At 43.3% G+C, this 19,224-nt stretch overlaps 1 protein-coding gene across 2 annotated transcripts in view; it reads right to left on the bottom strand.

The window, feature by feature from the left end:
* DRAM1 (DNA damage regulated autophagy modulator 1) overlaps positions 1-19,224 on the bottom strand; it is a 105,603-nt gene that overhangs the window by 50,847 nt on the left and 35,532 nt on the right. Inside the window, exons 6-7 of one of the 2 annotated variants that reach the window (XM_070410913.1) lie at positions 16,031-16,123; positions 13,232-15,127 (exon numbers count right to left, since the gene is read on the bottom strand). The exons of the other annotated variant lie outside the window; for it this stretch is intronic. Of the exons in view, the coding sequence (XP_070267014.1) occupies positions 15,083-15,127; positions 16,031-16,123 (138 nt within the window). The 3' untranslated portion in view covers positions 13,232-15,082. Of the gene's footprint in view, positions 1-13,231; positions 15,128-16,030; positions 16,124-19,224 lie in introns of those variants that run through there. 2 annotated transcript variants of the gene reach the window in all.

Genomic DNA, 19,224 nt, shown 5'->3' with positions numbered 1-19,224 from the left:
TACATTATTATGTCATAGAATTATTATTATTTCAAACAGAATGTTAGAGTCTTTAGAAAAAATTTAACCAATTGTCTTTTTTTTTTAAACCTAAGTGTAGGTATTGGTTCTGAGAGATATTAGCATTTATGTGAAACCAACATGAGGTACTAAATGCTGAGTTAAACAAGCATTAAGTAAATGTTAAATAATCATGCTTTTTCTTGCTGGCCTTCTCAGAGCCTTTAATATGGGTTAGGCATCTCCCAAGGGGAAATGCAATTTCTCAGTAGTACTTGACAATAGAACCACTTTTTTTACACAAACTTCTTGCGAGCCAGTATTCCAGAGAACACACTGGGGAAGAGCTAACAGAATCAGGGAGTCCCTGGGAGGTGCCAGTGACTAGATGGCCGGAGAGCCACTGTGAGGACCCATCCGGAGGCTCCCATGCTCCCAGAGCTACTCCTTCACCAGAATGCCTCCCTTTATAGTTGATCCTTAGCATTTCTGTCTCTATAAAGTGTGTTTCCTTTGGAGTGGGGAATGGCATTGCCTTCAGCCAAGGAAATTGGGAAAGTGAGGTAAATCCCTGTCAAGCATGTTCCAACTCTTTGGGGAGAAAAATTTGCTCCTGATATTTTCAATTTAATTTCTCTCTGAATCTTCTGAAGAACTTTATTGTTTTCTAAAAAGCCTTAATTCAACAAGTACTTGTTATGCACACAGCTTTGTGCTAGGTGAATGACACATAGAAGGGCAAGATTGGGTAAGAGCAAAGGCTTAGAGGTCAAGTTCTGGGTCTGCCTCATCTGGCTGGGTATGTTTGTGTTTTGTTTTTGTCTTAATCTTTATTGTTAAAATATTACAGATGCCTCCCTTTTCTTCCTATTGCCCTCATCCACCCAGTTCCTGCCCCACCCCAGGCCTTCACCACTCTACTGTCTATGTCCATAGGTAAGATCTTTGGTTAATCTCTTCTTGTCCCCCTCCCCTTCCCTCTGAGATTTGTTCATCTGTTCCATGCTTCCATGCTTCCATGCTTCTGGTGTAAGTTTTCTCTCTTGGGCCGTGACCAGCAGGGCTAGAGAGTGGACGAGTCCTGAGTAGGGGCGGCTGGGGATTGAGAAAAGGAAAAAAAGAGACAGACACTAAGACTGTTAGTAAAGCTGGGGCCAGGTGGGATGCTGCCCTCTGATAGAGAGACAGTGACCCTGAGCTAGTGCAGCACATTTATTATGTATAGCACGATACCAGGAAGTTTTACTAGAGTTTAAGACAAAGGAAATTATGTGAAATCATGGTTAACGATCAAGGTACAATTCTTCATTCTTGTGGCTTCTTTGTAATTGTCACTCCTGGCTGAGCCCAGATAGTTACATCCATTCTTGGCACCTGACTGAGTTAAAGGTCAGGCTGGCTCCTGAGTTAAAGGTCAGGCTGACAACATACCTGCCTCTGGCAAGGTATGTTTCCAGGACGTGGCTCTGCTGACGACACTGGACTCAGCTGACAATCAGCTCATGCGCCTTCCCAGGCGCTCTCTACATTCTGGTTCTATTTTATTAACCAGTTTATTTTGATCATTAGATTTCTTGTTCATTTATTTTGATTTTTAGATTCAATTTGTTGATAGATATGTATTTGTTGCCACTTTGTTGTTTTTTAATTATTTCTTCTTCTTCTTCTTCTTCTTCTTCTTCTTCTTCTTCTTCTTCTTCTTCTTCTTCTTCTTTCTTCTTCTTCTTCTTCTCCTTCTTCTTCCCATTCAACATTTCATGTAATACTGGTTTGGTGGTATTGAACTTCTTTAGATTTTTCTTATTTGTGAAGCTCTTTGTCTAACCCTCAATTCTAAATGAGAGCTTCCACCCTCTCTTTAAAAAATAAATAAGTAAATTAAGTAAGGGAGGGAGAGGTGTCTGACACCAGGAATTTTGTGAGCAGATGTGTCAAGGATAAAATCCACATGGTTTGTTTGGGTGGCAGTAAGTAGACCAGCCTGTCTAGAGAAAGGTCTGATGCTAAAGCTTAGCTCTACAAACATGGTAAACAGAAATGCTGAGCTGGTCATGTAACATCAAATAAGCTGTTCCCATAAATTTCCTCATATGCACTGGGCCATGTGCCTGGATTTGAACTTCAGAAAATGTGGACACCAGTAAGTCTCTACTACCATCTTCTCTGCCATGGAGCTACTCAAAGGCATTTTCCCAGTGTCCCTGCCCATGGAGACCATCCTCTGTGTTCCATCTGTGGTTGCTGTTCAAAGCCTATCACTCACTTTATGTGCCCTTTAGAAAGTCCTTACAGATAGTTTCCATCCTGAACAGATGGCATTGCAGTGCCAAGCATCTGAGATTCTCACACACATGGATAAAAAGTCATTGAAAATGAAAAATGAAGAATCAACCTACCAGAAACAGCATGTATACCGTGTACCTTCTCTATAATCAGCACTGTGCTAGCTCTGGGAGGAATATCAAAGAGGCATTTATTGAAACCACAAATAAAGATGGAATGTTTTGCAAAATTAGTTTGACAAACTTCATAACTTGACATAGGAGATTTTATTCATCCGCTCTTATTTATTGGTTATCTATCACAAAGCAGACATTTCAATATTCTTTAGAACTTGTGAGGTTACAAGTGACAGAGACCTAACTCAAACTTATGTAAGCAAAAGAGGGGGTTATTATGAGAGATAATGTGCCTAGCCAGTGTGGCTCAGTAGTTGAGCATCAAACTCTGAACAAGGAGATCATGGTTCCAGTCCTGGTCAGGGCACATGCCCAGGTTGCAGAATCAATCCCCAGTAGGAGGTGTACAGAGGGCAGCCAATCAGTGATTCTCTCTCATCACTGATGTTTCTATCTCTCTCCCTCTCCCTTTCTCTCTGAAATAAATAAAAAAAATTTTTTTTTAAAGAGAGATAATATGATATCCTTGAAACCCAAAGGCAGGAATGTGCCTGGGCATGGGAACACCTGAAGCCAGGAATTCAAGGACCACCCAGGATACTCTGATTCTTCTTGTCTCAGTGCCTCTAGTCCAGCCGTGAGCAAACTATGGCCCGCGGGCCAGATCTGGCCCGTTTGAAATGAATAAAACTAAAAAAAAAAAAAAAAAAAAAAAAAGACCGTACCCTTTTATATAATGATGTTTGCTTTGAATTTATATTATTTCACACAAACACTCCATCCATGCTTTTGTTCCGGCCCTCCGGTCCAGTTTAAGAACCCATTGTGGCCCTCAAGTCAAAAAGTTTGCCCACCCCTGCTCTAGTCACTCTCTTCATTAGTTTCATCCTTCATTCTAGCTAGTGATCAGATTTCTCCAAGGGATGAAAAACATGGGTTCAATAGCTCCCAAATTTACCAGTATATCTATCTAGTTTTGGTCTCTAGAAAGAGACTATCTTAACATTCTCTCTGGTTCCAAGTCAAAAATCCCAGTAAAGGACTCATTGAAAGTCAACTCCAGCCATCATGAAACATGAAGGTGGGGCCCCAGGAGAGGAAGCTTCAGGAAGTAGGAGGGTGAGGTACTGGGCAAGCAAAACAATAGATGCTTGTTACATCTTCCCTTATATATACTTTTCCATGCCAATCCAATTCAGCCATCAGCCAATAATTTCATTCATTTAACAAGCATCTATTTACTTATTGACTGCTATGTATCAGGTACTGTGCTAGATATTAGGGATGAAAAGATGACTCACATGATGCTTCTTATAGTGTTAAGAACTCGGAGATACAAAAAATGATCAAATACACTTGGTTTAGAACTCTAGGAACTTACCCTATAACTAAAGAAATATACAGATGCAACAAGTAGCAAGCGTTGTGCTATGGATGATGAAAGTTAAAGAAGGTAGAAGGTAGTGGGGGGTCAGTGAGACCTGGAACATTCAGGGAAGCATCTTGGAGAGGTGCTTCCTGCAGGGTCTTGGAAGGGTGAGGATGTTCTTGTTTATGACTGCATGTGTTTAAAGTGCAGGGTTTTCATAACATCACACTAAGGGAGGCCCCCTGCTCAAGGCTCTGCATCTGGAGGCCTTCTGGAATGTAGCCGTTGGCCAGTGGCCCTGTCCTTTCTCGGAGACAGGACTACCACCCACAGCTCCTCTGATAGTCTTGTTTTTTTATTGCCACGGGCTGTTGGATCAAAGCCTCTGAGTTTGATGCAAGCTCAGAATAATTTCCTTCAAGGATTAACTCATCTTTCTGGGCTCCAGGAGCTACACAAGCAACATCTGGTACAGCCTGCAGAGGGATTCTTCACCCAAGGAGTTTCAAATTTCAGCATGTGAGCCATCCTGCTGGATAACATCATCGATGGGAAACCGCATGCAGAGACCTTATCTTGTAACAAGAGCTCTATGTAACTCTCGTGGTCATGTTTTGCACATGACTATAATAAATGGTGCAAATTATAGTAGATTCTTTAGCACTTTGTGTCTTGCCAGAGGGATTGAATGTCACACTGATGGGGTTGAATCCCCTTGTGGGTTTCCTCTGGGGCCATTCCATAGCCCATCTGTTAAAATACCCTCCCTGTGCACGGACCAGCCTGTAAGCTCACATTTTAATGCAGTCACAGGGAATCTCTTGTTCAATTCCCTTTGTCAGACCCCATCTCTCACCTCCCTGTCTGCCCATGCCTCCTAGAAAATACTTGGTTGAGACCATTTGCTTGCCTTTTGGTAAATCCTGACTTTATTTCTTTCTGCTGTGTTTTCGATATCTCTGGTTCTGCCTTCTGCATCCCACGGGTTACTCCCACTCCTGGAATTCTCTTCAAGGTCAAGATTTCACCTTGTTCTTAAAGGTGAAACACTACAGTAGCTAATAGTTGAGTATTGTGTGTCAGATATATATTATTTATAGGGGCCTCATTATCTTCTCCCAAGACTCACCAGTGAGGACAATGAGATTCAGAGCTTGATCAAATCGCCCAAGTACAAGAAATGAACCAATGTCTGTCTCACTCCTATGACCGTGTTCTTTTTAAGGGGTAAATATAGGGACCCAATGAAATGGTCGTGGGAGTCCCACATGAGAATCCCCCTACTTCCACATGGAGCAGGGAAAAGGAAAGGAAAACCCACAGAGTAAAGGCTCTGAATTCAAAGAAGAATTTTGAGACATGGTGAACTGTCTGAAGCTGGAATAGGCTGGAGAATTTTTAGACCATTGGCCCAAAGAAGGCTGTTGGCAAATGTTTTCAAGAAATTCTGCAGTAGAGTAATGAGTCTGAAAGAGCCCAGGTAGTGGGTAGACCAATGCAGATTGCAAAGAAAATGAAAGAGCCACGAGATAGAAGATGGAATAAAGTAATAAAGTGGGGGGGGGGGGGGGGGCTGTTCTATATATACTGAACTTGAGACTCAAGGTGGGCCCCAGGAATAGTTTGAAAAAGCCCTCCAGGTGACTCTGATGCACACTGAGATTTGTGAACCAGTGCCATCGCACAGAGCTCCTCAGCTTTGGCTGCACATAAGAATCATCTAGAACTATACCTCTGCCCCATTTCCTGAAATTGATTTAATTGCTCCAGGGAGTGGCGTTTTACAAGCTCTCTGTGTGATTGAAATGGGCAGCCATGACTGAAACCACTGCTGCAGTCAAACAGGAGGTGTAAAGGGTAATAATAAACACAATGCTGAGCTCTGGTTGTGCCAGGCATTGTGTTAAGGTTAAGCTTTTCAAGCTTCCATGGGCATAAGAATAACCAATCATCCCAAGTACTTCATGGGCATTGTTCCAATGAATCCTCAGGACCATTCTATGAGGCAGGTACCATGCATTGAGAGGTTGCAGGTTTGATTCCCTGTCAGGGCATGTGCTCAGGTTGTGGGCTCGATCCCCATCCCCAGTAGGGGGCGTGCAGGAGGCAGCCAATCAATGTTTCTCTCGTCAATGCTTTTTTTCTCTCTCTTTCCCTTCCTCTCTCTCTCAAATCAACAAAAACATATTTTAAAATAAATAAATAAAAATAAAAAAGAAGTAATGTACGTTAAAAAGAATTTATTTTTAAGGAACCAGATCTGTGAAAGGCCTCCTAAGCTACATTAAGGAATCTAAAATTTATCCCAAAGTCATGGGTAGCCACTGAAGGATTTTAAGTGAGAGAGTGATGTATCAGCTATGTATATGGAGTGTGTACAACGTATTGGAAAGGACCAGGACTGAAATCAAGGAAACAGTTGTGAACTACCGCACTAGTCCACGCACATTATGAAGGCCGAAGGTAGTGAGGGTGGGAATGGAGAGGAGGAAGAGGAATCAAGACCCCATCTAGGGCTGAACACACAATCCCATTTGTTTTGGACAAACTCAGTTTATTCCGGGTACACTTATGAATAGTGCCCCTTTCATTCCCCCAAATGCCCTGGTTTAGATGATCATTACTGTTTACCCTGTACATAGGAAATAAAGTTTATGAAACATGCGATGGGAGTGGAGAGCCTAGGTTATGACTCCCAAGTTTCTACCCTGGGTGACACAGTGGATGGTATTCCCCAAGCTAAGCAGTCCAGGAGGAGGAGTGGTGAGAGAAAGGTTTTTCTTTAAAAACATTTAAGTTTAAAACTCAGTCATAGAAAAGTGTCAAGTAAACTGCAACACACAGCATGACAAAAATTCCAAGGAAGACAAAAGAGAATTACAAATGGCTGACATCCGGGAATACTGATGGATGTTATCACCAAATTGAGAACATCCTCCCTCTCTGGAGCTCAGAATTGCATTAATCTCTGGGCAATTTATTATATGAGGAAACCTGCCCTATTCTGCCGTCAGACCAACTTCAAGTAGGAGGTCAACATGGCCAGTTACTTCTGGGTTTTCTCTCTCCCCATTTTCTCACCCCCAAGTCACTGGTGTGTGTGCTTCCAACAGCTAGCAGACTTTTGAGTATTTTAGGATAATTGGATACAGTTGACTGCAGCCATCTAGACAAGTAAAATAATGATGTACCACGCCATGAGCTGGTTAACTGAGGCAGAAGAACATCTCCTGGTCGACCTGAGCTGAAGGTCAGGGAACATCAAAATGTTCTACCTGGTTTATAAGCCACATGACCCCAAATTCTCACTAATCTCTCTTCATACTTGCCAGCACCTCGGTTTTTTCCCTCCCCCACCACATGTCAACAACTAGGTAATTATTTAATAAACCTCAGAACATACCTTTGCTTCTTCTCTTGGCCAGAAAGAGCCGGGATTTTCCTGGTTTCAATTACAAGGTGGCTCTTACTGAAGGGCTCCAAGTGCAGTCAAGCGGAAGAATAAATTCCCCCACTACAGCCTTTTGAGGGAACTTTTAAACACAACTGCGGCTTTTCAAGTATTAAGAGGAAATGACAGACTGAACTGAGCTCAGTATTCATTTTAATACCTGTGTTAACGGTTATATTAGTGGCTGTCAAAGCACTGGCCAACTCTAAATACATCCCTCTTCGCCTTAAATCAGATGTCTTGGGTGGTACCCGGAACTTACTACTCTGGGCTGACCCAGAGCAAAAGAAGGTGAAATTTGTCTTCCAGGCATTCCTATCACTCGTGCTAATAGGAGCCTGCTGAGCAGGAGAGCTGGAACCCGGGACTCCTCCGAGTCCTGAGGTTTTCTCTGCTCCCTGCTGCTAGAGGCTCAGATAACTCTGTGTCTCACACCAGACCCACACGTCTACAAGTCTGAACTTTACCCATCCTGGGAGCAACCCAAATGCCTTCCCTGAGTCCCACGATGACTCCCCACTTGAGAGCAGAAAGCAGATCTTTCTTTCCAAACAAAAGATAGCTGGAGTTTGTCTCACTGCACCAACCAGAAGCAAAAGACACTAAGACCCCAGAGCCTTAATCGTACTGAAAGCCCCGACCCCACAACCTCACTGCCCAATGGAAGTCTTGGACATTCAGTCTCCTTCTCAGGGGTCGTGTGTGGGTGCCGGAGAGCTAATCTCAAACTCCCACCAAAGACTGGGTATGGCATACAAGCCCCCCTCTCTCTGATATTTCTTTTTTTAATCTTTATTGTTGAAAATATTACATATGTCTCTTTTTTCCCCCCATTGACCCCTTCTAGCCTGCTCCCACCCTCCACTCTATTATATTTCTACTCCTGACACCCACTACCTACCTCCTGGCCCCAAGTCTTAGATGCACAGCGTTCAACCAGGATCTGTCCTTTTGAAGCAACAACCCAAACATTTTACTCATTTTTCTGACTTTACCAGTGTAGGAATTTCACTCCTCAGTGCTTTGTATTATATGACCCCAGAAAATTAATTCATAATCACATGATGGTGGTCAATAATCCCATTGTTCTATTGGAAAAGGTTAACTGTAGGAGCCACAGCTCTGGATTTTGTTCTGTCCCTCACTTGAAACTTGGTGATAACCTCGCTGTACCTTAATTTTTACTAAAATGGGCTAATTATGAAAATGTGCCTTCAATATGGAACATGATGCAAGCAGGTAGACAGATGTCCTTAGTGGTGAAGCCAAAGTCCCTAAATACCTGGTGCTGGAAAAAAATACAATGCTTCCCCATAGGTAATTCCAAATAATATTTTCTTTTTCAAAATGACAAAAGGATTTTTTAGGGCAGTGAAAATACTCTGTATTATACTACAATAATGGATGCAGGCCATTATATATTTGTCCAAGTCCATAGAGTGTGCAATACCAAGAGTGAACCCTAATGTAAACTGTAGGGAGTGGCTCTAGAGTTGAGCCTCGGATTGACCTGTGGCAGAGCCACAAACAAGTCCCAGCTTAGAGGGCAGAGCCCTCTTAGCATAATTAAGCTTGACCTTATGGCCGCGCCCTAGATCCTTCCTAGGTAACTAATGGGCTGTGGGAGATGCAGGAAGTGCTGCCAAAACAAGTGAAACTCACAAGAACATTGTAACTATGTTGACCATTACCTTGTTTTTCCTGACTATAAAATAAAGCCTCGGCTTGCTGGCTGGATCCTTCTCTGTGGCCTCATCCAAGCACAGGAGATCCACCGAGCCCCAGCTATATTCTCTTTGTCTGTCTTTTCTTTAATCCTTCGCCGCCACCACCCCCTCACCACCTCAGGCTCACCAAACCCTTGGCTGTGCTGGCACAGCACAGTAAACTATGGACTATGAGGAATGATAATGTGTCAGTGTAGGTTCACCAAGTATAGCAAATGTGCCATTCTGGTAGAGAAGTCTGTGAATGTGAGAGGGCAAGGAATGTGAAAGAATTCTGTACTTTTCACTCAGTTTTGCCATGAACCAAAACTTCTGTAAAAAGTCAAGTTTATTAATTTTTAAAAATCACATAAAAGGTACTTCTAAGCAAAATTAAAGTCTATGATTTCTAAATCTTTCAAGTTTCTCAAAGCTGGAGTTTCCCTCTTCCTCTTTTTGTGTACCCTGCACTGCTGGTGTCCTCCACTCAGTGCATCATCTCGCACGGACCACCAATCTACAAGGTCAGAGAGGGTCAAGTGGTCTGTAGATTCCCCCAGTGCCCTATAATGAATGGGTCCCTTTTCGAGAAAAGAGAAAGAGAATATTGTGGCTGATGACTAATGTCTATAAAAGCACAATGTTCTCAAAAAGATAAGGAGGTATAAGTGACGTGGCAGCCCTTCAAAGAGATACCCCGAAGAAAAAGTGGGTAGAAAAGGATAAGATGAGAAAAGGTAGAGACAAAAGCATGAGCTCATAATAAAAAGCTCACGAGAGCTGGAGACGCTCTTGATCATGAAAAGGAGGAGCCAGATGATGGAGCTAGAAGACAGTAGGGTTCTGTTGTCTGCAGAAGGGGAAGTAGACAGCCTTACCTTCCCTGCCCCAGGTGTTTAAATCAAGGGGGATGAGAGGGAGAGTGTGTGTAGAGCAATGACAAAGTCAGTTGGCCTCTGTCCCACACTGTCTACCACAGAACCCGCAGCTGTGCCTGTGGATGAATCAATGAGTCACCAAGGAAAAGTGAACTTATAGTTGGCGTCCTCACAGCTTAGAAGAAAGTGTGAGAGAGTTGGAAAGATTTTCAAACAAAAAATACTCAAGTGAAAAGATTCTAAAGACAAGATGATAGACAGTGTTGGTCAGATTAGAGATACAATTCCTCTTTGTCCCAGCATTCCCCCTTATGAGAATTTCTCCCACAGATTTCCGTGGGCATGTGTGCAATGATGTACCTATGAGGTCATCCACTTGTAATTGCAAAAGTTTGAAAGCCACAAAATTGTTCATCAAATAGAGGACTTGTTCAGTAAATGAGGACACAGCCCTGCAGTGCAACACAGTACATGTGTAAACTAGAACCAAGAAATGAGAAAGCTTTCTGTGTATTGACAAGGAGACATCCATTGCTTAGTCAAAAAAAAGAAAGCTCCCCAAAACCGGTTTGGCTCAGTGGATAGAGCGTTGGCCTGCGGACTGAAAGGTCCCAGGTTCGATTCCGGTCAAGGGCATGTACCTGGGTTGCAAGCACATCCTCAGTGGGAGATGTGCAGGAGGCAGCTGATCGATGTTTCTCTCTCATCGATGTTTCTAACTCTCTATCTCTCTCCCTTCCTCTCTGTAAAAAAAAAAAATCAATAAAAAAATATATTAAAAAAAAAAAGAAAGCTCAAAATTACAGTATGCTACTTTCGCGGTAGAAGTTCAAATGGAAACATTTCAAAATGTGCTTCTGCTTGTATTTTCATAAAAGGTGGGTATCTTCAAGGAGAGGAGTGAGTTGAATAAATGTGGATAGAGAAAAATACAAAGGCTTTTGCACAGAACCCCTTTTTATATTGTTTTGATTTTTTGAATCGTGAATATTACTGATTTGAACATTTTAAATAGGAACCAATGGCTCAGAGAGTGTGGTGAGTGGCAGCAGTTGAGTACCCACTATCTAGATATTTTCTTGCCACCCCAGTGTGGTGAGTCGGGAAAACAGGAGTGCACTGTGTTTGCATATGGTTGGAATCTCCCTCAGCATTTTCCAAGCATTGAATTTTGGAGGTCACTCCCACCCCAGCCCCAATATCAGTTGGGCATCCTGCTTCCCTTCCTGGTAGAAGATGAGTCTGCTAGGATGACCCAGGCAAATCAGCAGCTTTTCTGGGGCTAAGGCTGTGGCTGTTTCTTGTGCAACCGGCTGGACACAGAGGCATGACTCTCTGGCCTTGAGAATGTGGGGCACTCAGAGTCAGACCAAGACTATGTGTGTGGGGAGACGGCTGGGCTCACCGACTGCCAGAATCAAGGGTGGGAGAGAACGGGATACCACTTATCTCCCTCACACTCCTCCTTCCTCATTCCAGACCCAAACACCAGACCAGTATGTCTCCAACTGAGTAAAAAATGGGAACATGGGATAATGCCACATGTGAGGAATGTGTGGAATCCCACACACAGCACAACACTGATGTATTTAATTTGGTTTATAAATACAATTTCTGTGGAATCCTCTTGTTTGTTAAAAAGAAAAAAAAAAGACCCACTTGATTAGAAATTAGGGAAAATGGATTCCCATCTGGAATCTGTTGCCATGTGGAAGTAGAATCTCTTGCAGGTCATTGAACTTCTCTTTGCCTTCCTCATCTGAAACATGTGATAATTTTTAAAAATATTTTTATTTTGATTCTAGAGAGGAAGGGAGATGGGGGAGAGATAGAAACATCAGTGATGATAGAGAATCATTGATCGGCTGCCTCCTACACACCCCCTGCTGGGGATCTGAGACTGCAACCTGGGCATGTGCCCTTGACTGAGATCGAACCCGGGACCCTTCAGTCCCCAGGCTGACGCTCTATCCACTGAGTCAAACCAGGTAGGGCGGAACATGTGATAATTAATTGCCTGACCAAGCACATAGAGGTTAAGAACACAAGAGGCTTGAAAAAGTACAAACATAACTTTGAAGTTAACTGAAGGCATGCTTATTACCTACATGGCTTACATTTTCTTCTCTTTCAACCTGAAAAGGTTCTCAGCAAGTACACTTCGGTTTACTCTGAAAGAAGTTAGGTTGGCTTTTCTGGCATAGGGGGTGGGGCGAGGGGACCTTAATTTCACAATAGGATCTTGCTTTGTGTTTGTCCAAGACCCATTTCTCAACCCTTTCTTCTGAGAAACAACTTTCACCCACCATCAGTTGAGTAGTTTGGGTGGGTGTTGACTCCTTCCTGCCCCAGAGGTGCACATGTGACCCGGGTCTGACTAATCCGAGCATCCTGCCTTCCAGGGCTACTGGATGGGCATGTGACCAAGCCAGCCAATTGCAGACGAGTTTCAACTCATTAGCTATTGTTGGAACTACTGAGAAGTCCTCCCTTCCCACTGGACAGGGTGTAGGCCTGGGGTTTCCAGAAGCCATCTCACTCTGACCAGAGGAAAGCCTGCCTGAGAATGATGCCACCAGAGAGGAAAGCAGAGCTGACAGGAGAGAATAAAGAGAGTCCTGGAAAGATTGAGGGGATCTCTTTGTAAATTATACCATTATCTAACTACTGTATTGTACATCTGAAACTAATATAAAGTAACATTGAATGTGAACCGTAATTAAAATCTATATATATAAAAAGCCAGCGACAGTAACACCATAATGATCAGAATGACCGGCCGCTATGACACCCACTGTGGCCAGCGAACTGGCCTGATCAGGGGGTGGGGCCAGCCAGCCAACCTCCCACGGCCCCTCCCCTGGGCCAGCCTGTTGCTGATCAGACCCTCCCACCCTGATCAAGGGCAGACCAGCTGGCCAAACACCCACCCCATTTCCTTCCCCCCAGCCATCCCTACCCCCTATGGGTCCCCACCACCCTGATCAGCCTGCAGCCCCTCCCCCTGGCTGGCCCTGCCCCTGATCACCTCTCACCTCATTCGGGGACAGGGCTGGCCAGCCCACTACCCACAACCCCTCCCCCAGACGGCCCGGCCCTGATCAGGTCCAATCAGGGCAGGCAGGCCGGCCAACCTCCCGCCATCTCCTCCTCCTGATAGGCCCAGCCCCTATCCACCCCAATGGGGGCCAGGCCAGCTGGACCCCACCTGTGCATGAATTCATGTACTGGGCCTTTAGTAAAATAATAAAATGAATCTCTACAAAGATAAACCATGTGCCCACATGCAAAGTTACATGATTTAAGAAAACGTAAGGTTTAAATTAAACCTTTATAAAATCCAAAAGAGCTAGAATTGTTTCCCTTATAAATATATATCATTGTTGTACCCAGGCGACATATTATAATTTAACAGAGACACAAATTGCTAAAATAAAGAAGTGCTTCATTTTATTTGACTCTTTCAGCCATGAGGTCCAAGGAAATGCAAGTTCTTGGAAATGAGAAATAATACCGAAATGTGGAACAGACCAAGTTTAAAGGTTGTATGGAATCAGCAGAAAGTGGCTGTCTGGAGCGAGTTTTGGCCTAGTCATTGGCCAAGGCCAGGTGTACCATTTTGTCTAGCCCAGGTAACAATCTCTGTGATAACTATCCAGCGTGAAGAGAGTTGTCAGAGAATAGTGAAGCCCACACAACTGAAATGTTTACAGTACATGAAACAAAAACAGTCAACAACTATTGATCCATCACTTAACTGGCGAATCAGTGTAAATCTCAGTAGGCAGCACTACAAATATCTCTAGTCATTCCTTTATATGTTCATTCATTCATTCATGAAGTCAATGAGTGTTTATTAAGCACCTATGGTGTACCAGGTGGTGCCTGGTTAAATGCTAGAGTTATAAGAATAAAGAGTAAGGCACATACTCTGCCCTCAAGGAGCTCCCAATCTAATCTCACAGAGAGATGTGGAAAAGTGAAAGACCATGCATAAGGAAGTGCTGATAACAAGCCTGTCCAAAGTGAGACCAACCATGAACTGCAGTTTCCATGGTAAAGGCATGTGGCATTCCTCCTCCTTCAGAAAAACAACTGCTCGACATAGCTTTGATCAGTCTTCCAGTTCCAGGGCGATCATGGGGACAAACCATGTATCTCCTCAGTGCTCCCCAGAGGTACCTGATAACCATTCCTGGGTCTGTCGTAACTTGACAGAGGTTTGGTATTAAGTACAAGTCTCCTTCCTACAGTCCTGCCTTCCATGAATGTCCCTGAGACTCACTTTCCCTCCTTGCTCAACCCGAATTCGGGGAGGTTTTCCCTTTAGCTGCTCACCTCCATGTTACTCTGCTGTTGAAAGGTTTGTGATTTCTAACCAGCACTGCTGAATCCATCCCACCCAGCCATGGCACAGCATGGACCCATGAACCAGGAGGTCACGGTTTGAATCCCTGTCAAGGCACATGCCAGGGTTGTAGGCTCAATCCCCCAGTAGGGAGCATGCTGGAGGCAGCCAATCAATGATTCTCACTCATCTTTGATGTTTCTATCCCTCTCTCCCTCTCCCTTCCTCTCTCTGAAATCAATTAAAAAAAAAAACAACATGTATTTTTTTAAAAGTATGCCCATTACAAACTGCCAATCAGCAGCAAAGGAAAAGCCTCTGGCTCTTGAGAGCAAGGCAGAAGTTCAAAACTGAGGTTTGCTGTGGAGCATTAATGTGTATGGTGGGATTAAGGCTTTTTGATAGAAGTATTTTGCTTATTTAATTCATTTAAAAATCAGTGTCATAGCTAGAGTTCTTTTATTAACTAAATCTTGATGATCACTATAAATTGAAGTGTACAAATGCCCTCATATGAAATTATAGTTTATTCTCAAGATATCCCGAGGTTACTTGTTAGTAAATTCCTCATTTAGTGTATTTCCAGAAATCACTCACACACAAAGAAACAACAAAACAGAATCTGTACAAAAATAAGAGCTCTCCATTTTCCGTAACACCTTATCTTTTGTGTAATGAACTTGTGAATATAAAAAAAGTACCAGTTTAGAAAATTATAAAAACATTGCTAGGTCATAAGTGCTCTACATTCTCTAGGAAAACATCCCTTTGGAAATAGGACAACTATTGGGAATTCTTCGTGAAATTCAAGTCCTGGATGTGCCACAGATGCCTGCTTGCTACAGGGCAGCATTCATACCCTATCTGTCCCCTGTGCCACATCTAGAAACTGTCTGCGACTTGCAACAAGTAAGATACCATTCCTCTTTCTTCAGATGTCATTATTAAGTTCTGTGGATATCCTCAGGGTGACACTCTATTTAAAAAAAGCAAAGAAAGGTTTAAAAGAAGGTCAGCAATTCCAGTACCAGCTATTCAAGTCCCCAAAGCTTTGCAGCCCCGAAGACATGACCTCACTATGATTTGTGCTAAGCTTGAGTTGACTCCTCAAGAAGTTTCTTGGCTTTCTATATATTTTTAGCTAGTCCCAATTCATTGGTTTCAAAAATGTAAGATTTTTACCTGTGGCCAAATCTAATAAGGTTCCACCTTCTCTCTGCCTTGTGGACATTTTTCAACAACATACTTTTATTTTTTCAAAAGACATATATATGGCCTTGGCTGCGTAGCTCAGTTAGTTAGAGTAGTGTCTCAACACACCAAGGTTGGGGTTTGATCCCCGGTTAAGGCACATACAAGAATCAACTAGTGAATGCATAGATAGGTGGAACAACAAATCGATGTCTCTCTCTCTCTCTCTCTCTGTCTCTCTCTCTCTCTCAAATCAATAACTAAAAAATTCAAATAAATAAAAAGACATATCTCCAGGGGTGAGGGATGGGTGGAGATGGGCAAAGAGGGGGAAAATGTGGAACATCTGTAATTGTGTCAACAATAAAAAACAAAAAAAATAAAACAACATAAAAAGACATATCATTTGGAACCAGTAAATGAGACCTCCTAAAAAAAAAAAATCAGGATGTATAACTATAAACATCAAATGGCAGAGGACACTGGAAACTTCATTGTTTGGGAGAGCTGTTAAAGCCGCATGCCTTTGGGAATAAACTAAGTTGCACAATACATATATTTTTCCAAACACGTACTAGTAAAAAGAAAGGCAAATCATGCTCTCATTTTTTTATGCAAAAAATTTTCTATGGATTTTTCCAATCCTAATTGTCAGCAATTTACAACATTGAAATGGATAAACACCTACCTGGAAATCATGGATGAACGTTAGGAAGTAAAAAATAAAACCGAAGGCCACTGTCCATTCACAGATCGCACTCACCACATGATATGCATAATCCTAACAGCAATGGGAAAGAAACACAATTTAGCCTAAACAGATGCACTTCAGAGCAGAGGAGGCTGTCCGAGAGCATCAGTCAACCCCTGGAGCAAATACAGCAGCAAGGTTATGCAGGTGAATGGCAGGGAGCCTGCCCAGTTAGAACGTGGGTGCAATTATTCCCAAAGTACTTTCTCCCTCTTCTATGCTCTGTCTTTAAGACTTGTCTATAGCCCGCCAGCTGTGGCTCAGTGGTTGAACATCAACCTATGAAATAGGAGGTCAAGGTTCGATTCCTGGTCAGGGCACATGCCTGTGTTGCAGGCTCCATCCCCAGTGTAGGGCGTGCAGGAGGCAGCCGATCAATGATTATCTCTCATCGTTGATGTTTCTACCTCTCCCCCCCTCTCCCTTCCTCTCTGAAATCAATAAAAATGTTTAGGGTTTTTTTGTTTTGTTTTTTAAAAAAAGGCTTGTTTTTGTTTATAGAGTTTCAAAAAGCAAAAGAAGGGCCAAAAAATGGCTGAGACCAGGAAGCCAATGTGGACTCCACAGAAGGCAGAACTTCCCATGCAAAGCAGGACTTGCTCTCCAGAGGCTGGGAATCCCCAAGTTTTCCAAAGTGTACGTATCGAGGGGAAATTGGCTAACTGTCACCACTGGGTTTTGTGGCCTCTGCTTGCTACAGAAAATGTCAGTTCAGAAAATAGTTCGACTTAACATTATATGTAAACATAGCAGCAAAGCAAATGCTAAGGAGACATCTATACACAGTCACTGACTATCTTCTTGGGGGCAGGAAGGAGAGAATGGGCAGCGAGAATGGCTTTCACTGGGGTTCCAAGGTCAGCTGCCTGTGGAAGCCAGGAGATTAATAAAAATCAATGGAACTGATAGTTGCAAAGAGAGAAGGAAGTGGGGAGGAAACCCATGCTTATCAGCTCAATTCCATTTTCACCAAATGGGGACATATGACACCAGGGACATTAGGGTTGCTTTTAAAAAGTGAAAACAAAAGTGAGTGTGTGTGTGTGTGTCTGTGATCTCCTGATTTTGAAATGCTGGAAACTTTTTAAAAAGAATTTTTAAGCCCCATCTAAGTAAAAACTAACACCTGCATTTTGACGTTGCCCATTTGCCAAATCAGGCCTGTGGACTGCCAGGTCTGATTTCAAACCATGACCTGTTGCTTTTTGTTATCCCCCCGCCCCCATGCTTTCTGCTATAGATCACAAGTGTGAATAAACAAACGGTGCTGGATTGCAAGTCAGTTCTATGATGACAGTCGTTTTCTTTGATCCAGTTTTCATCCGCAAAGATTAATTGAGGAACATCGAACTCTCAAACACCTCTCCTTACTCTCCCCCTTCCAGGACATCACCATCCACCCTCTCTCCTTATCTAGGTCGAATTGGGGAAAACCTAACCACCTCACACCAGGGCAGCGGTTCTCAACCTGTGGGTCGCGACCCCTTTGGCGGTCGAATGACCCTTTCACAGGGGTCGCCTAAGACCATCCTGCATGTCAGATATTTACATTACGATTCATAACAGTAGCAACATTACAGTTATGAAGTAGCAACGAAAATAATTTTATGGTTGGGTCACAACATGAGGAACTGTATTTAAAGGGCTAGAAGGTTGAGAACCACTGCACTAGGGGGTAGAGAACAGAAGTTGCCCCCTTTTGGTGACAGAAACAGGGGATCTGCCTCATCCCCTTATCATCCCAGGACAATAAAGATGGCTTATAAAATTTTGGCAGAAATTTCTTTAGCATGATGTTAATGAAAGTATGCTGAACCAGAAGCCCATAATCCACTACTCATGTGTGAGTACAGACAAAGCTCTAATTTCCTTGCTCCATAAAATGAGACAGTGAAATTCTAATTCTCACCCTCCCCACCAAGTTAGTCAATGCACAAATCTGCATTATTAAAGCCCTAAAGCAGTACACATTCGTTTGAGGCAGTACCTAAATACTTATTCCATTCAGTGAATTAATGCAAAGGACTTTCGTTTCATTTATTGATATTGGGAACAGAAGGCAATCTAAGAGTGGCATGGTACTTTATGGAGTGAATATAAAAACAGGTACTTTTAACATTTTTAAGATTAAATAAGAAATGAAAAATAAAAAGGCTTTTTAAACAGCCTGGGGATATGCTTTGATGAACCCTTCCCAGCAGCTGATTTTTGTTTGATTTGTGGGGGAAAGTCTCCCCCGAGTGGTTGAAAAGTAAAGTACACCTGAGGCTGCTCTGCTGTGAGGTCTCACCCTCAGGAAGCAATCCTATCTAATAATAGACAAACAGGGTAATTGACCATACCTTCGCTACACCTCCCATTGGCTAATCAGCACGATATGTAAATTAACCACCAACAAAGATGGCGGTTAATTTGCATACATAGGCTCCAAGCTGCGGAGCGAAGACTGAAGGTGAGCCGGAGCCGCAAAGACGGAAGACAGAGGATGGAAAGCGGCTCCGGCCGGAGTGAAGGCCTGGGTCCCGGGTGCCAGAGGAAAACCGGTGCCGGCAGCCAGGAGAAGGGAAGGCCTATTGCACGAATCTCTTGGTGCAACAGGCCTCTAATCTACACTAATAAAAGAGAAACATGGTAATTAGCGTACGACCGCTACCCTTCCCATTGGCTAATCAGCATATCCTTATGCAAATTAACTGTCAGCCAATATGGCGGCCAGCAGCCATGCACTGAAGCAAACAGGGAGGCTTGCTTGCTCCAGTGACTGCGGACTCCAACGTTCCCCGACTTGCCGGCCTCTCAGCTGCAACTCTAAGCAACTATGTACTATGTTGCAAATATAGAAGCTAAACAAAACCCCAGACACCGGCTTTCAGTCAGCCAGGCTTCAGCCAGCCTGACCGCAACATTGTATCAATGTTTTCAGCAGCGAGGCCTCAGAGCTAAAGCTGGCCCAGAATAAAAAAAAAAGAAAAAGAAAAAAAGGAGCAGTTGGGAGCTTCAGTCACCCACCAGCCTGAAAACAGCCCTCAGCCTCTCACCCAGACTGGCCAGGCACCCCAGTGGGGACCCCCACCCTGAAGGGGGTGTGACCAGCTGCAAACAGCCATCATCCCCTCATCCAGGCTGGCCTG

Source organism: Myotis yumanensis, unplaced genomic scaffold (genome assembly GCF_028538775.1).
Source record: "Myotis yumanensis isolate MYYU_CA2020_CCGP unplaced genomic scaffold, mMyoYum1.0.hap1 SCAF_3, whole genome shotgun sequence".
In the NCBI taxonomy this organism is placed as follows: Eukaryota; Metazoa; Chordata; class Mammalia; order Chiroptera; family Vespertilionidae; genus Myotis; species Myotis yumanensis.
Note: the sequence above shows the minus strand (reverse complement) of the source record. Positions and strands in the feature narration are given on the sequence as shown.